At 46.0% G+C, this 15,663-nt stretch overlaps 2 protein-coding genes across 9 annotated transcripts; both read right to left on the reverse strand.

The window, feature by feature from the left end:
- Positions 1 to 403: 403 nt before the first annotated feature.
- Positions 404 to 10,904, reverse strand: LOC107390525 (sodium-coupled neutral amino acid transporter 3). 8 transcript variants are annotated; one of them, XM_070544867.1, is made up of 17 exons: positions 10,718 to 10,824; positions 9,300 to 9,362; positions 7,845 to 7,916; positions 7,689 to 7,773; positions 7,461 to 7,576; positions 6,434 to 6,507; positions 6,259 to 6,351; positions 6,108 to 6,189; positions 5,936 to 6,018; positions 5,748 to 5,806; positions 5,551 to 5,670; positions 5,310 to 5,389; positions 2,371 to 2,471; positions 2,153 to 2,277; positions 1,451 to 1,595; positions 1,250 to 1,353; positions 404 to 1,166 (listed from the first exon to the last, which is right to left on the reverse strand). In XM_070544867.1, exons 3-17 carry the CDS (start codon positions 7,883 to 7,885, stop codon positions 1,062 to 1,064), a joined length of 1,413 nt encoding a protein of 470 aa, XP_070400968.1. In that variant the 5' UTR covers positions 7,886 to 7,916; positions 9,300 to 9,362; positions 10,718 to 10,824; the 3' UTR covers positions 404 to 1,061. The 8 variants fall into 8 exon arrangements, with proteins under 8 accessions (XP_070400968.1, XP_070400967.1, XP_015822785.1 ...); XM_070544866.1 differs by having other exon boundaries at positions 10,696 to 10,752; XM_015967299.3 differs by lacking the exon at positions 9,300 to 9,362 and having other exon boundaries at positions 10,765 to 10,904.
- A 581-nt stretch (positions 10,905 to 11,485) lies between these two features.
- On the reverse strand, positions 11,486 to 15,618 carry apex2 (APEX nuclease (apurinic/apyrimidinic endonuclease) 2). Its single transcript, XM_015967291.3, has 6 exons — positions 15,408 to 15,618; positions 15,237 to 15,320; positions 14,754 to 14,934; positions 14,456 to 14,599; positions 14,088 to 14,157; positions 11,486 to 12,652 (listed from the first exon to the last, which is right to left on the reverse strand). Exons 1-6 carry the CDS (start codon positions 15,520 to 15,522, stop codon positions 11,567 to 11,569), a joined length of 1,680 nt encoding a protein of 559 aa, XP_015822777.1. The 5' UTR covers positions 15,523 to 15,618; the 3' UTR covers positions 11,486 to 11,566.
- Positions 15,619 to 15,663: the final 45 nt, after the last annotated feature.

Here is a 15,663-nt window from a genome sequence, read left to right on the forward strand (position 1 = left end):
TCTCACTCTGACGTGAACGTGTCACTTCCATGTTCAGACAGAGGCAGGGCACTGCTGCTTCCCTCCAGCTCAGAGTTTACATGCATAAATAATCAGCATCAGATGTACAGGAAGTACAAAGAAGAGACTTTTTTTTATTGACAAACAACATTTAAATACATTTTTAAAACGCGCAGGCTCTGGAACAAAGGTGTTTGGTCCAGTCGTACAATAAAAACAATTAAAAGCAACTGAATTGTAAATGCAGGAAATGATGAAACAGTCTGGGTGTTGAATTTAACTGATCGAACAGCTGAATGTGACAGGAAAACAATGCATTCTCTCTCTTAACGTAACAGTTAAATACTCTTTGGTTTGTGGGTTGGAGACGAACAGAAAACAGTTTTTCACTTGTGTGAACCACCTTTCAGAGTCACACAACTATCAGTAACCCTCTGACTGACCGTCGACAACAGCAGCATAATCTCCTACATATTGCACCGGGTTGCATCGGTACCTAAATCATGACCTTGTACAGAGCCGCCTGTCAGTCGTCAGGAGACATAAAAACACATTAAATGAGTTTCATCACACAGAAAGTTGTCTTTAGGTGAAATAAAGTTCCTCCGTGGCGATGCCGACCATCAGCTCCTCGTTGTTACCCGAGCAACATCTTACCAGAATCTTGTACATAAAAAACTAACAGAATGAACAACCTATAATGAATGTTTGTTTAGTAAAAGTTAATGAACAAAAACTTATATGACGTATTATGGAAGTAAATGATAGTGGCTCCGTTTTTCCACCCGGCTCCTGAAACCGGACTTCTGCTTTGGTTCTCGTTTGTCCTCCTGCTTCACGGCCCCACCAGCATCCTTGCTCTGAGCGGTGCATTCAGTCAACGCACAGCACCCATCAGGAAAGCTCTTCCTTTGGGCGAGGCTCTTCACTGTTGTCCTTCGTCGTAAATCACCAAACCCCGGATGAGAACTCGGCTGACCGGTGGGGTTTGTTTGCAGGGTGAGTTTTGGTTGACGTGCTGTTTGGAGTTCCTCTGGTCAGTCTTGGCTTGTAGCTGCTAGCTAGTGTCCACCGCCGCTCCGAGACTTTCCCGTGACCCAGCCGATGATGATAAACGACAGGCTCAAGATCATGAAGATGAACCCTAATGCAGCAAAACACATAGCCTGCCAACAGAGAGCACGGATCCCACATGTTGAGTCAACAGGAACAGAAAATAATGAGCGTGTCAAACGTCTGAGCCTTGTACCTGGATTTTGGGCCTCGACTTCAAAGATTCTTGTTCTTCAGGAACAATCCGGATGTAGAAGATAGCAGGGAGGATGAAGATGAGACTGGGTGCAGACGTGGCTCCTGCACATGTCGCCAAACCAAAATAAAAGTTATTTCAGTTCCAGGTTTGGGAAAAAAAAAGACTGAAGAACCGGCAGTAAAGCTCATATTCATTTACCAATGACTCCAAAGATGTCTTTGATGGAAGGGACACATATAACAAGCAGGTCAACTGATATGATGAGAGAAAGTGCGATGGTGATGTGCCTGACCCAGTGGAAAGGCTTGTCGGGGAAAAAGATCTGAAGCAAGGCTTTACGAATCTGTAGATGCACAGAAAACAGAAGAATTGTTGTTTTTCTAAGAAATAAAACACAAGCATCAAAATAGAAAATCTACATTTGGTTTTGTTGCTCAACTTCCTCTCCACCATTGTTACGTGAGCAGATGTTTGCTGCTTTGATGTGTTCTAGTGTCAAATGTTGCACAAAAGACTAAACTCCACTGTAGGGTGATGACAAAGGGCTCATTGAACGTTTCACACGATAAAATCATAAAAACGAATGTCCTAACTCTTCTTCTGATACTTTTAAACCTAAAGAGCAACAGTTATAAACCTCCCGTCAGCCCAGGGTTCTTCCTGTGTCAGCGCACCAGTTTCAGAACCTTTGATGTGCAGACCTGGGTTCTGGTTCTGGGTAGGCTGTTGTTTAAGATGCAATGAAGCAAGACTAGACTGTTGGTGTAACTATTGCCTTTTTAGCTGGAGAACAATGAAGCTTTGCCTCAGACATAAACTGAAGAATAAATTCCTTCTCAGTCAGACTTGAGTCATGAAAGGCCACACTAAAATATTACTCATTTCTCTCCGATTGCTTACCGGAAAGAGAACCACGGGGACTGTCAGAGTGACAGCTACCAGCACAGCCAGACGCACACAGAGAATCAGGATGTCCAAGGAGTCCACTTTAGAGTAGGTGTGTAACAGCTCCGCCTCCACAGCAGCTACAGAGTGGAGAACCAGCTGTTAACACAAGGCCCTCACAAAGCAGGACAACGGGTATGGGTGTGTGGGACAAATCGGGCAGAGTGTCTTACTGTAAAAGGTGAGGTAACCAAAAATGGCCGTCAGCAGGTACATGACAAACATGGCCAGGATGGAGACGTTGGCAACACATTGCATGCGCCTCTTGGTGGCACTAGTGAGAAACATCACAGAAATACACAAAATGCTTATTAGTCCACCTGTCCACACACCCATCATCCATCCACCCATCCATGCATCATCCATTCATCCATCTACCCACCCATCCACCAATAATTCATCCATCTATCCATCCAGCCACCCATCCTCCATCCACCCACCCACCCACCCTCCATCCATCCACCCACCCATCATCCATCCACCCACCCACCCACCCTCCATCCATCCACCCACCCATCCTCCATCCATCCACCCACCCATCATCCATCCACCCACCCATCATCCATCCATCCATTCCTCCACCCATCTATCCATCCAGCCACCCACCCATCATCCATCCACCCACCCATCATCCATCCATCCATTCCTCCACCCATCTATCCATCCAGCCACCCATCCACCAATGGGATGGCTCGCTCACCTGGAGACTGTTGGGAGTACTGTGAGGATCATGTTTTTTGACTTCTCCAGTGCCTTCAATACCATTCTTCCCTCGGTTCTGAAGGACAAACTGGTGAACGCTGGAGTGGATCATCACTTCGCTACCTGGATTCTGGACTACCTTTCTGACAGACCACAGTATGTGAGGGCTCAGGGCTGTGTGTCGGATAGTGTCGTCTGCAGCACGGGGGCCCCCCAGGGAACGGTTCTGGCTCCGTTCCTTTTTACCATCTATACTGCAGACTTCTCCTATAACTCTACTCAGTGCTTCTTGCAGAAGTTCTCGGATGACTCTGCGATTGTGGGTCTCATCAAGGATGGGGATGACAAGGAGTACAGGAGACTGACTCAGGATTTTGTGGACTGGTGCCAGTTGAACTATCTACAGATTAATGCCAGCAAAACTAAGGAGCTGGTGGTAGACTTTCGTAGGCATAAGCATTCCTCGCTTCAACCATTGAGCATACAGGGCATGGACATTGAGACTGTGGACAGTTACAGGTACCTTGGGGTCCATCTGAACAATAAACTGGACTGGACTCATAATTCAGATGCCCTGTATAGAAAAGGGCAGAGTAGGCTGTACCTACTACGGAGACTGAGGCCATTTGGAGTTGTGGGCCCTCTCCTGAAGACCTTTTATGACTCTGTGGTGGCCTCGGCCATCTTTTATGGTGTGGTCTGCTGGGGCAGCAGCATCTCTGCGGGGGATAGGAAGAGGCTGAACAGACTGATCCGCAGGGCCAGTTCTGTTCTAGGATGCCCCCTGGACCCTGTGGAGGTGGTGAGTGACAGGAGAATGACAGCTAAACTGTCATCCATGTTGGACAATATCTCCCATCCCATGCAGGTGACTTTGACAGCTATGAGCAGCTCCTTTAGTGGGAGACTGCGGCACCCAAGGTGTGGGACAGAGAGATTCCATAGGTCTTTCCTCCCCACTGCTGTCAGACTCTACAACAAAGCTGTTGGATGAAGTGTACTCTGTATCTCTAGCTGTATCTAGTATGGTTATTATTTATTATTTTTTAACCCATTCTTAAGGTATAAACTGTCTATTGAGTTTATTTTATCTCATTGCGATCGATCTTATTGTATTTTAGTGTTTTTCTCCCTCTGCAGCATAACTTTTACTTTTACTTTGCTTTTACTTGGCTGTACACGAAACAAATTTCCCACTTGTGGGACTAATAAAGGTCATCTTATCTTATCTATAATCCATTCATCTATCGATCCAGCCATCCATCCACCAATAATCCATCCATCTATCCATCCAGCCATCCATCCACCCACCCATCATCCATCCATCCACCCATTCATCCATCCATCCATCCATCCATCCATCCATCCATCCACCCATCTTTCCATCCACCCACCCATCCACCAATAATCCATTATCTATCCATCCAGCCACCCATCCACCCACCCGTCATCCATCCATTCATCTATCCATCCATCCATCCACCCACCCATCATCCATCCATCCACCCACCAATCATCTATCCATTCGTACATCCATTCATCCACCTACCAATCATCCAACCATCCATTCTTCCATCCATCTACCCACACATCATCCATTCAGCCAGCGATCTATCCACCCACCTGTCATCCATTCACCCATAATCCATCCATCCACCTACCCATCCATTCATCTGTCCATTCATCCACCCAAACATCATCCATCCATTCATCCATCCACCCACCCACCAATCATCTATTCATCCACCCACGCATCAACCATTCAGCCAGCCACCAACCATCCATCCATCACCCAACCAGCATCCATCCATCCATCCATCACCCAACCAGCATCCATCCATCCACCCACCCACTCATCATCGATTCATCCACCCACCCACCATCCATCCATCTACCCACGCATCATCCATTCAGCCAGCCACCATCCATCCATCACCCATCCATCATACATCCATTCATATTTCCTATGGAATCTCACATTTTATGGTTCATTAAATAATATGTCAATTTAATCGTTACACAACCATGCATCATCGATCCATCCAGCCAGTCATCCATCCATTCATCCAACATCCTCCCATCCATCACCCACCCATCATCCATCCATGCACCCGCGACGGGTCTCCAGGCAATCACAGAGACAAACGTCCAGTCACACACTCACTCACACCTAGAGACAATTTTAGAGTCTCTGGTTAACCTGGCTGACATCCACGGTGGTCAGTAGGAGGACGCTGGAGCACTCTGAGAAAACCCACTCTTGCAAGGGGAGAACATGCTAATGTCACACAGAAAGTCCACAAGTGGGATTCAATCCAGTGACCTACTCACTGTGCCACCAACCTTTCCACCATGCAGCCCTTATTTAGTTGAATTTAGTAACTGAAAGGTTTAAAACATTGCAACTTACTTTCGTAGCTCAGTGTAGATTGGTAGCACTTCAGGGTGGCACACGAAAGCAAAAGCCAGGATGGGGATGGTGTAAGCAGTCTAACAGGCAAAACGGATCAGAGATCAGTGGTGCAACAGGATTTTGATCTGTTCCCACACAACACACCTTGTTGATTTAACACACCTGGGTGCGTTAGGAACATGAGGTGGTGCTGAACTAAACGTGACAGAAAACACACACGGTCATAAAGCATCGGTACCTCAGAGTTGACAGTGAACGGTTGTGCTTCACAGGTGACGTTAACATGAGAGGTGGAATTAGGAGCAGTTGTGTTGTGGCCAGGAAGTGGACATGGGATGTTGAACTTCTTGTATATAACCTGCAGACACTCGTGGCTTAATCAAATCTAAACATTTAATCAAACATCAGCTACTTTACTACTTCACTTTGACTCACAGATAAGAGGAAGAACATCATACAGGTGAGAGAGAAGCCACTTGTGTAACCAAGGTAACCTGGACAGGTAGAATAAAGAAAACACTCATGTATGACTGCGCAGGTTGGATGCTTATGTCTGTGTTATTTATGAAAACAGAAAATGACCAATGGAGACATGATGCTCGTGAACATAAATACAAACATACCAAGATGTCTCATGAGTGCTAGAGGGAAAATGACCAGAGCACTAACAATGATGATCAAGTAGTTTCCATTCAAGAACCACTCTCTGGGAGACAGTCACACAAACAGACGAGGAACATCAGTGTGCTACCAAAGAGAAGCAGATCTACCAGCTGCATGTGTAAAGATACTGACCCAGTGATAACTTGTTTCCCCAGGAAGGCTTGGATCACCAGCGGGAGCTCAGACTTCACGATGTAGAGGTAGGTGGACATGGCTGTGGACAAAACTGTTATGGTTTTTTTTTTTAATCCAACAAAATCAAACGGGGGAAACAGGAAATTACCTCCAATATTGTGAATTGTTATGACACACGCGGCCAGCATTTTTCCTGGCTGGCCAAAGGCACGATTCCCAAGTTGCTCGTATGCACGGATACCTGAAAAGATCATATGTTATACATGCATGGGGCGAGTTAGGACCACACAAACCATTATAATGTTAGCGGAGCTCTTCCTCACCGACCACTCCGGCACTTTTCAGCAGCAGATGGATGGAATATGCAGACATGACAGCAATGCAACACAACAGGACTCTAAAGCACACACGTTAGAGAAAAACATTCATTCAGACGTGAGAGACAGATTTTACAGCCACTCTCCTCCTCCCACCCCCGCTCCAACCAGGCGTGTCTTGGATCTGATCACAGGGGTCTAAATTTAACCACTCAAATCTGATTTAAATGGCCAGCACGTGTGTGAGCTGTACTGTGTGTGTGTGTGTGTGTGTGTGTGTGTGTGTGTGTGTGTGTGTGTGTGTGTGTGTGTGTGTGTGTGTGTGTGTGTGTGTGTGTGTGTGTGTGTGTGTGTGTGCGTGTGTGCGTGTGTGTGCGTGCGTGCGTGTGTGTGTGTGTGTGTGTATACACTTGTCTTTATGGGTTTGTGTGGACCAACCCCTGACAGGAGACCAACATAGTGTGGACATTTACCCGGTCCACACAACCAAAATCCTAGAGGAAGCTTCCTTTGTCCCACCTAGAGTTAAACATAATTTTTGCACCATTCTGGCTATAGTGGAAGCCAGGGTCCAGACAAACAACTCAGAAAACGTAGTCCACACAAACCCATAAAAACACGTGTGTGTGTGTGTGTGTGTGTGTGTGTGTGTGTGTGTGTGTGTGTGTGTGTGTGTGTGTGCGCGCGTGTGTGTGTGTGTGTGTGTGTGTGTGTATACACTTGTCTTTATGGGTTTGTGTGGACCAACCCCTGACAGGAGACCAACATAGTGTGGACATTTACCCGGTCCACACAACCAAAATCCTAGAGGAAGCTTCCTTTGTCCCACCTAGAGTTAAACATAATTTTTGCACCATTCTGGCTATAGTGGAAGCCAGGGTCCAGACAAACAACTCAGAAAACGTAGTCCACACAAACCCATAAAAACACGTGTGTGTGTGTGTGTGTGTGTGTGTGTGTGTGTGTGTGTGGGTGTGGGTGTGGGTGGGTGGGTGGGTGTTATATGAAATAACATTTTGTCCTGCCTACTCACACAAAGAGGACCACTCCGGTGTTGGCCATTCCAAAAGCCAATCCCAGAATGCCGCTGCCCATGATGGCGTTACTCAGGTTAAAGACAGACATGCCAAACGAAGTCTTTCCCTCAAACTGGAATAAGAGGACAGGTGAGAATGTGCTCACATCATAAAAAACAATCGTTTTGGAAAGTCGGTTACGCATAAAAACTGGTATCTGTCATTATGAAGGAGAGGAAACGCACGTCTGTAAAGTGAACTTCTTTCTTCACGCCATCTTTTTGTGGGAGAAACTCCTCGTGCTCTGTCATGGCATCAACCCCATCAAACCTACAAGAGATCATCGAGTTGTTACGAGTCACATGATGAACTCAGCAGTAGCTGCTTGCTTCGTGCCCTACCCATCATCTCTGATGTGTCCATTCATCTTCTGGAGCTCCATGCTGGTGGCTGTGTTGGATCTACGTTTGCTGCTGGGAACAGAAGCCTGATTTAGGACTTATTCAAAGGAGACGAGCATAAATGTGAATCTTTGACGTAAGCAGGATTGATTGGAATGCTCAGGGAGTACGGTGACCTCAGACGCCACATCTAACGTTAATCATGTGTGTATCGTGTCTGCTGCGATCCGTCTAAACTTGTTAAGGACTGGCGCGGGCCTGGGGATGAATGTTCTCAGAGGCAGAAACGTGATGTGTGTACAACGTGAGGAAAACAGTAGAGCACATTGAAACGTATTTAAAGTCCTAGTCTGCTTTAAGGTTATTTTTTTTAACTTGAAGAGCTAAACACACGTTTCTTTGTTTCAGAAGAGCAAACATCTTTAAATGTTACTGGAATCCCCCTTTTTTTGCGTTAATAATCCTCCTTTTTCATTTTCAGCTTTACTGAAAGAATTCTGCCTGCAAAGCGCTAAAATAGCAGAGTTCAGTTTTGGTGAAAGCACAAAAGTCCGCTTTAGTTCCAACGGGAACCATTCTGAGCACCAGACGTTGTCAGGGGACGCGTGCCGCGTTATCCCACGCGGGATACCCAAGAGGGGCGTGGGTACCACTGGGAATGACCATGAGTGGCACGAGATACCCCCCAGGGTCAAAGAGCCCTCAGCATTTTCACACGACCTCTAAATGAACAGGATTTCTTATTTTCTTTAAGACGTTCATGCAGAACTTAAACACTGAGCAGCCGTGTGGACGTGCACTGATCCATCCACTCCATGGCCTGGGGACAATAAGCTCCAGTGTGAACGGTGCTGTTTAGTCTAAATACAGAGCTGCTCCCCCCCCCCCCAACACTGGTCTCAGGTCAGATTTGGTCACAGCTACTTTCCCATGGTGCAAAGCCAACACACACAACCACCGAAGCATCCCGAATGTCAAGGGTAGTTTGTAATTAAACGTCTCCCCCAGAAAGAAAATGGTTGGGTTGCATGTACCTAACCTTTAAATAGACGCTCTACTCAGCACAAGGTTCACAGGGGGGGGGGGGGGGGGGGACTAGACAAACCTGGTTAACAGGGAACTTGATCCATTTCAGTGGCTGTGAGGATTGTTTCATACAAAGTGGGCAGAAACAGAAAAAGGTAGTAAAATGTAGAAGTTGCCTGTTTTCTGCTGTAACAAGTGAATTTAGCCACTGATCAATAAAGTCCATTCATTTATGTACTCAACCAGGTGGATCCTGTCATTTAATCAGAAGCATTTAGTAGCTATAATTAACCAGCATTAGCTCCCAACCAGCAGATAAAGGTTTCTTTTACTACTGGCAGCAAACACCACACGCTTGTGTCTGACGCAAGACCCGCACACTGTTGACAGCCCTTCCCTTCTCCTCCATGGGGCACTTAAGTAACTTACCCTGGGGATGAAGGCGTTGGTAGATTTCCTTAAAAGACACAATAAATCCTTGTGAGGGTTCACCTGAAATGTAAGGAATATTCAGTTTGGTCCTGATTCTGTCTAAAAGCTCCTTGGTAGTGGAAGGAGGAAAGAGTGAGGAGATTACAGGGAGGGAGCACAAGCGGAAAACGGGAACGCCCATACTTTTAACCCTTCGATAAACCAAGCCGAGTCAGGTGATGTCAGAGGATCCTGTCACCAGGTGTCCTGAGCTGAAACGGAGCTCCTGTAGGGTTCAGGGCTGCTGCTAAACCCCAAAGCCCAGCAACCGGAGGTGCTCAGATGGAAACAGGAGTAAAAGTGCGTTCATCTGAGGTGGTTGGTGTGTGTCCTGCTGGTGGTCAGGGTGATGGTCATTAGTTTAGTAAATGAGTCCCTTTTCAGGACGGCCCGTGTGTGGTTGGAGAGCAGAAGGTGCCCGAGCATGAAAGCTGAACGGACACGGAACAAGGAAAATGTCAACGTCCCGGAGCAATCACACGCAGATCAGCACTTTAAATGTTCCCACAGCTCTGGCTGAAGATCAGAATCCAGGTTGGGTAGAAGTCAGCCAGACTTCAGGGGAAGGACCAAAACTATGAGCTCAGCTGGACAGGAAGCAGCAAAGTGCTGTTCTCTGAGCCGCAGAGGTAACCCAGCCCAGCTCTAAGGGACACAACACTTCAGTTAGCTGATAAGGTTAACAGATCGGAGGTTTGTCGCTCACACACCCAAACTGTGTTTATCTCACGGTGACACAACACCTTTCCTAGAACGCGTCAGAGCCTGGATCTGGTTCCAGTTTGAATGAGTTCAGCTTGTTTTTATTGTGTAGATCCTGTTTGTTAGCTCAGTGTTTGAGGAAATATTCAAAAACACCCGATTTACTAAAGTCTGGCAGCTAAAGCCTGTTTAGGAGGGAATAAGAACGTGAACAGGTGTGTGTGTGTGTGTGTGTGTGTGTGTGTGTGTGTGTGTGTGTGTGTGTGTGTGTGTGTGTGTGTGTGTGTGTGTGTAAACATATCCACTGAATGAATTCTGAGTTGTGACCCAATGAGACGACAGTGGCAAAGGTAAGCAACGAGGACACAAACAGCATCTTAGACATGCTGAACCAGCTCCCTTTAGCTTCCTGGAGAGGAACTTTAGTAAAATCACACATCAGAAAGGCCCGCCTTCTCCAGCAGCCATGATAATCTAACTTTAGTGGATTTAAAGTCCCGCTCCTGTGATGTACACACCGCCAGCATGGCAGATCAGCAGCCAATCAGAGTAGAAATATTCCTTTAACAAAACAAAAACTAAAATACTTTTAAAGATATAATTTTCTATCTTTATTTCTGTCAAGTCAAGAAACATTTCCCCATCAACTCACCGCTGGAACCTAAAACACACACCTCAGAGGCTGGAGCACGTGGAGAGCTGGACCTCTGTCAATGCTCACCTCTCTGGTAACAGTCAGTTTAACCCAGACAGCTGTGAGGGGAAGACTAGTTGGCTGGTTGACATCAAAAATCTGCTTTTAGTTTAAAAGAATAAAAGCAAGCTGAAGGAGACCGGCGGCCGTGCCGGGATGGAAAAATGGAGGCAGAGCAGAGGCAGAAGCTACACGCTGGCGGGATTTCCTGAGTCTAAGCCACTCCTTTTCCAGTAGTCATAACCCCACATGCTGCTGCACTGGCCTCCATGATCAGACTGCATGGTGTGCTGCTGCTGCAGCCGTCTGACATCCAGCTGTGCGCTGGGTTCATGTCTGCTGCCATCTAGTGGGGAAAAGAGAACCTGAGCTGTAAATTCACCAACAGCAGCACCAGGATGCAGACAGCCTGCTGTGTGGTTTAAACACACACACGTGTGTGTGTGTGTGTGTGTGTGTGTGTGTGTGTGTGTGTGTGAGGTGAAGCAACAACAGGACATCCAAAAATGGCCTTTTACTGCATCCGTATGTGAACAGCTGCTTTTTCTGTCAAATGGTGTGAAGTTAAAATAAAATGTGATTGTAGAGCTACAGCATTCAGCGTCTACATCTAATCGATAGGAGCAGCATCGAAAACACAAAGTTCAAAATCTCTCACCCAAAAATCTTGAATTTGAGCTTTTTTACTCGTAACATGGAAGCACAAGAACTACACGTTTGTTTTAAACTCATAGAAGCAGCCTCAGAATTACGATCTAATTCAGTTTTATTGATAAAAAAACACCAGATCAGCATTTGTGTCTTAGTGGGGTCAAAACAACACGGCTGCTCACTTTCCTTTGTCAACCCAGGCAAAGAAACTACAGCGAGCCTCTGGGTTGGAGGCGTGTCCCTGAGGTCTGCAGCACACAAAGAACCGTTTGCCCACGTTGGGCCCCTCCTTTTTGACCGTACGAAGCACACAGGGTTCCCCGTGGACCTTACAGCAGGGGGGTGGGGGTGGGCCACGAAGCACAGACTTCCAAAACACTGATGATGACCCTTTCTTGACCTCGGACTGTCCCGCGTTGGGCTGTGTGGTTAAAGTACTCGGTTTACGCGTCTCCGTGGTTGTCCTGCTGTCGCATGGCTGGGCCAAACCAGGCTCAGTCGAGGCGTCTGTGGCTGAACTCAAGTCAGTAGTGGGGGCTTCTCTTTGGCTGCTGTGTGTGGGGGAACCTTCATCCAGAACCAGAGCCTTGTCACGAACGGATTTGGGTTTGAAGAATGAGAGGAGGTTGCCCTGTGGCTTCACAGAACTGCTACCCAACTTTGTCTTTTTCCCTTTTGGGACAGCAGAGTCTGAGATTAATGGCCGCTTTTTACCAGTGATGCTATCTTTTAGAAACGGGTTTAAGTTCTCCCTCCTTTCCTCCTCCTCCTGAGAACCAGGTAAGATAGTCTTCTGCTCAGGCTGAGTCCGTTTTTGGTCCACCTTAACAAGGAAGCGCGAGAGCTTCTGCTGTTTGCCGGCAAATTCAGGCAGGTAGCGAGTGCAGAGGGGAGGAGGCTTGGAGCTGGGAAGGAGAGAGCAGCAGAGTCGTGCCCAGACAGGACAGTGATCTGACCCCTCCACTTCTGGTGTGATGTCTGCTGCCACAAACTGCTCTGTGACAAGTTCATAGTTCGCAAATATGTAGTCAATCCGTGTGCCGTAGTTGGTCTGCCGTGCTCCCGTCAGGGTGGACCAACACGTGAAGGCGTTGGTACGAGCTGGGTGGAAGTATCGAAAGGTATCCACAAATTTCCCTGCAGGAATGCGATCCGTCACCTCCGACTCCACATCGTGGTCTTTTTCAGCGTCGTCATCGTCCGGACTGCCGCTGTGCAAAAACTCATTCAGCCATTTTCTCCCAGGGTTCTCAGCAAAATCATCCTGAGGGAGAGGTGGTTTAGTCGTTAGAACACCTCATTTACAGAAGAGTCACAGCTAAGCTTAGAGGACACGCTTTCCTACTTTCGAGTTCACCTTTTAAAAGAAAAACAAGCTAATTCTAGGGGTTTATACTGGCGACGTGTTGTTTTACTTGTGCATCACTGCAGGAGTTTATGCTACCTTTCACTATGTTGTCTTTTTAGTTTCCTCAAGGTTAAAAGATGTTTGGTATTCATGAGTTTGTTGCACACTTGCAGCAACAAACTATTACAGATTTATTTTCACTGCATTAAAACATTTTTCTAAATGGAGCCAACATGTACATTTTTCAGCCATTGTTTCTCAGAGAGTGTCAGACTCTGGAAACAAACAGGCGTAAAAAGCACTCAGTTCTGTTTGCAGTCACCATTTTATAAAGCACATGCTAAATTGGGATGTAGTATTGCTTAGCCAATCACCTGACCTGAATGGCATTACATTAATCTCTGAGAACAAAGTAAGCAACCTTGGTGTTATCTTGGACCAGGACATGCCATTCAAATCCCAGGTTAATCAGGTTTGTAGGATTTCCTTTTTCCACCTTCAGAATATTGCTAATATTAGAAGCATACTTTCCAGGAGTGATGCTGAAAAACTAGTTCATGCATTTATTACATCAAGACTGGATTACTTAAGAGAATTAAAAAGAGAGATCATATCTCTCCTGTCTTAGCTTCCCTACATTGGCTACCTGTTAAATTCAGAATAGATTTTAAGATCCTTCTTCTCACATATAAAGCTCTTAATAATCAAGCTCCATCATACATCAGTGATCTGATTGTTCCATACGTTCCTAACCGAGCACCTCGCTCTCAGACTGCAGGTTTACTGGTGGTTCCCAGAATATCTAAAATTAGGATGGGAGGCAGATCTTTTAGCTATCAGGCTCCTCTCCTGTGGAACCAGCTCCCAGCTTTAGTCCGTGAGGCAGACACTTTGTCTACTTTTAAGAATAGGCTTAAAACATTTTTATTTGATAGGGCCTATGGTTAAAATCTGATGTTAGCCTAAATCAGGACAAGTGGGGGAGTAGAGGGAGGTGGAGTGTACAGTCGGTAAAGACGGCTCTCCCTTGTCCTGCCTCCAACATCCCTCCATCTAAAAGGCTAGGTTATCCAGAGTTATCTCTGTAGTTATGCTGCTATAGGCTTAGACTGCTGGAGGATTGCTGTAGAGTCACTGACACTAGTCAGTGACTTGATGCAATTTGCTGGGTTCCTTATATAGGAAACTTTTTACTGATTGCTTAATGAACTGACCTGAATTGGAATGTTTATTATGTGAAGTGCTTTGAGATGACTCTTGTCGTGATTTGGCGCTTTATAAATAAAATTGAATTGAATTGAATAGTACTGAACTGAATTTTAAGGGAGCAGCTGGTGTAACACACACTTACAACATCATCTGGGTCACAGTGGTCAATGGGCCGATGAGATGTGTTCACGTCGCCTAGAATGATCACATGGCTGGAGAAAAGGACAGAAAAAACGATGATGTCAGACATGTTAAAGGACAGCAAGCACCTAAAATATGAAGATACTAGAAAAGGTCAGACATTATAGCCACCTTTTACCGTTTATTCCTCCTAGTTAAACGTCTTACAATACAACCCAAACTGTTAAAAAGACCCCAAAGTTTGACTTTTAAAGATAAATAGCTAAATAAATCTGTCTCTATCAGATATCGGTGTTTAATAATCATAAAGCTGAGTGTACTGGAACACACATTGTCACAGAAATGCTAAAACCTTATGAAAACCCTCACCTCCCGTCTTTTAGCAAAGCTTCAGCCCGACACCGAAGCAGCTTGTAGAACTGGAGCTTGAACTGCTTCCTGTCTGGCTTCTCAGGGTCGGCTCGTGGACAGTACACGTTTATTACAGTAACCGTCTGTTCTTTGTCCTGACAGCTGCGGGGAAAAACAGAAACAAATAATAATAATAATAATGATACAAGGCTGCAACATCAGCAAAACATTACATACACTGAGAGCATATCTCTGCATGGTTTTGGAAGACGGTGATTAAAACGCAGTGGGGTTCAATCTGACCTGATTCACTTACAGGATTTTGTGCTGTGTTATGAGGGCTCGTCCTTCACTGTCCAAAAGTTGCAGCTCTTCATTTGAAAAGTCAGTGTGGTCTCCATAGCAACCAACAGCACCTTCATGATTGGTCAGCAGACCAGTGAGGCCCTCCTCAGCAGCCAAAGGAGTGCCAATGTCCTTACAGTAAGTAGCAACACCTGTGCAAAACAAAACCTGGCTCATGGTGGAGTAGTAATGATTATAGGGCAATAAAGAAACGAAGATAGGCTTTAATGTCCATCAATGCATCTGATTGGTGATGCATGTGGCAGGGTGGAGAGGCGAGGGCCCGGGTGAGAGTCATACTCTCTAACCAGTCAGCCAAAGGGACATCCCCTTGGTTAAGTAGCCAGGGCGCATGATCAATCGGGACACTGTGACAGGACGCTCACACTGCCACATACATATTCATTACCAATAACTCTGGGGCTTTTATTTTGGCGGGTAAAAGCTGTCTAACCTGAATAGCCGCTGCGTCCTCGACTAAAGCTGAAGAAGGAGTTGTATCCTTCAACAATGGCGGTTTTTTCATCCAGTAGGTCTCCTGAGAAACACATATACAGGTTCAGTGTGTTTTAATAAACAGCAGCAGGAGCACATCGGGACAGCTTTCCTGTTTTCCAACTCTTACTCGTTACTTTTGTCTCCTGAACACAGATGATATCGGCGTCCAGAGAATCAAGAGTCTTCTTTATGCCGCCTTTAAACGTCCTGATGCCGTTTATGTTCCACGTAACGATCTTCATTATGCAGGTTGAAACCCAAGTACACCTGAAAGCCGCACAAAAACGCCAAATGCAACGTTCAAGTACCCCGGACGTGACGCAACATACAACCGGAAAAGATTGTTTGTAGCAATCTCATAATTATTAAGTAACTAATTCAGA

This window comes from Nothobranchius furzeri, chromosome 15 (genome assembly GCF_043380555.1).
Source record: "Nothobranchius furzeri strain GRZ-AD chromosome 15, NfurGRZ-RIMD1, whole genome shotgun sequence".
Lineage (NCBI taxonomy): Eukaryota > Metazoa > Chordata > Actinopteri > Cyprinodontiformes > Nothobranchiidae > Nothobranchius > Nothobranchius furzeri.

Bases quoted from the DNA above. Each gene is read 5' to 3' on its own strand.
- LOC107390525 (XM_015967299.3), bottom strand. From the start codon at position 7,885: ATGGAGCTCCAGAAGATGAATGGACACATCAGAGATGATGG. The intron at 1,596-2,152 runs GTAAGCAATCGG...GTGCATCTACAG, and splicing joins TCCCCGTGGTTCTCTTTCCG to ATTCGTAAAGCCTTGCTTCA. The intron at 1,354-1,450 runs GTAAATGAATAT...CGACATGTGCAG, and splicing joins AGACATCTTTGGAGTCATTG to GAGCCACGTCTGCACCCAGT.
- apex2 (XM_015967291.3), bottom strand. From the start codon at position 15,522: ATGAAGATCGTTACGTGGAACATAAACGGCATCAGGACGTTTAAAGGC. The intron at 14,935-15,236 runs GTTAGACAGCTT...TGTTTTGCACAG, and splicing joins AGGACGCAGCGGCTATTCAG to GTGTTGCTACTTACTGTAAG. The intron at 14,158-14,455 runs GTGAGGGTTTTC...CCTTTTCTCCAG, and splicing joins GCTTTGCTAAAAGACGGGAG to CCATGTGATCATTCTAGGCG.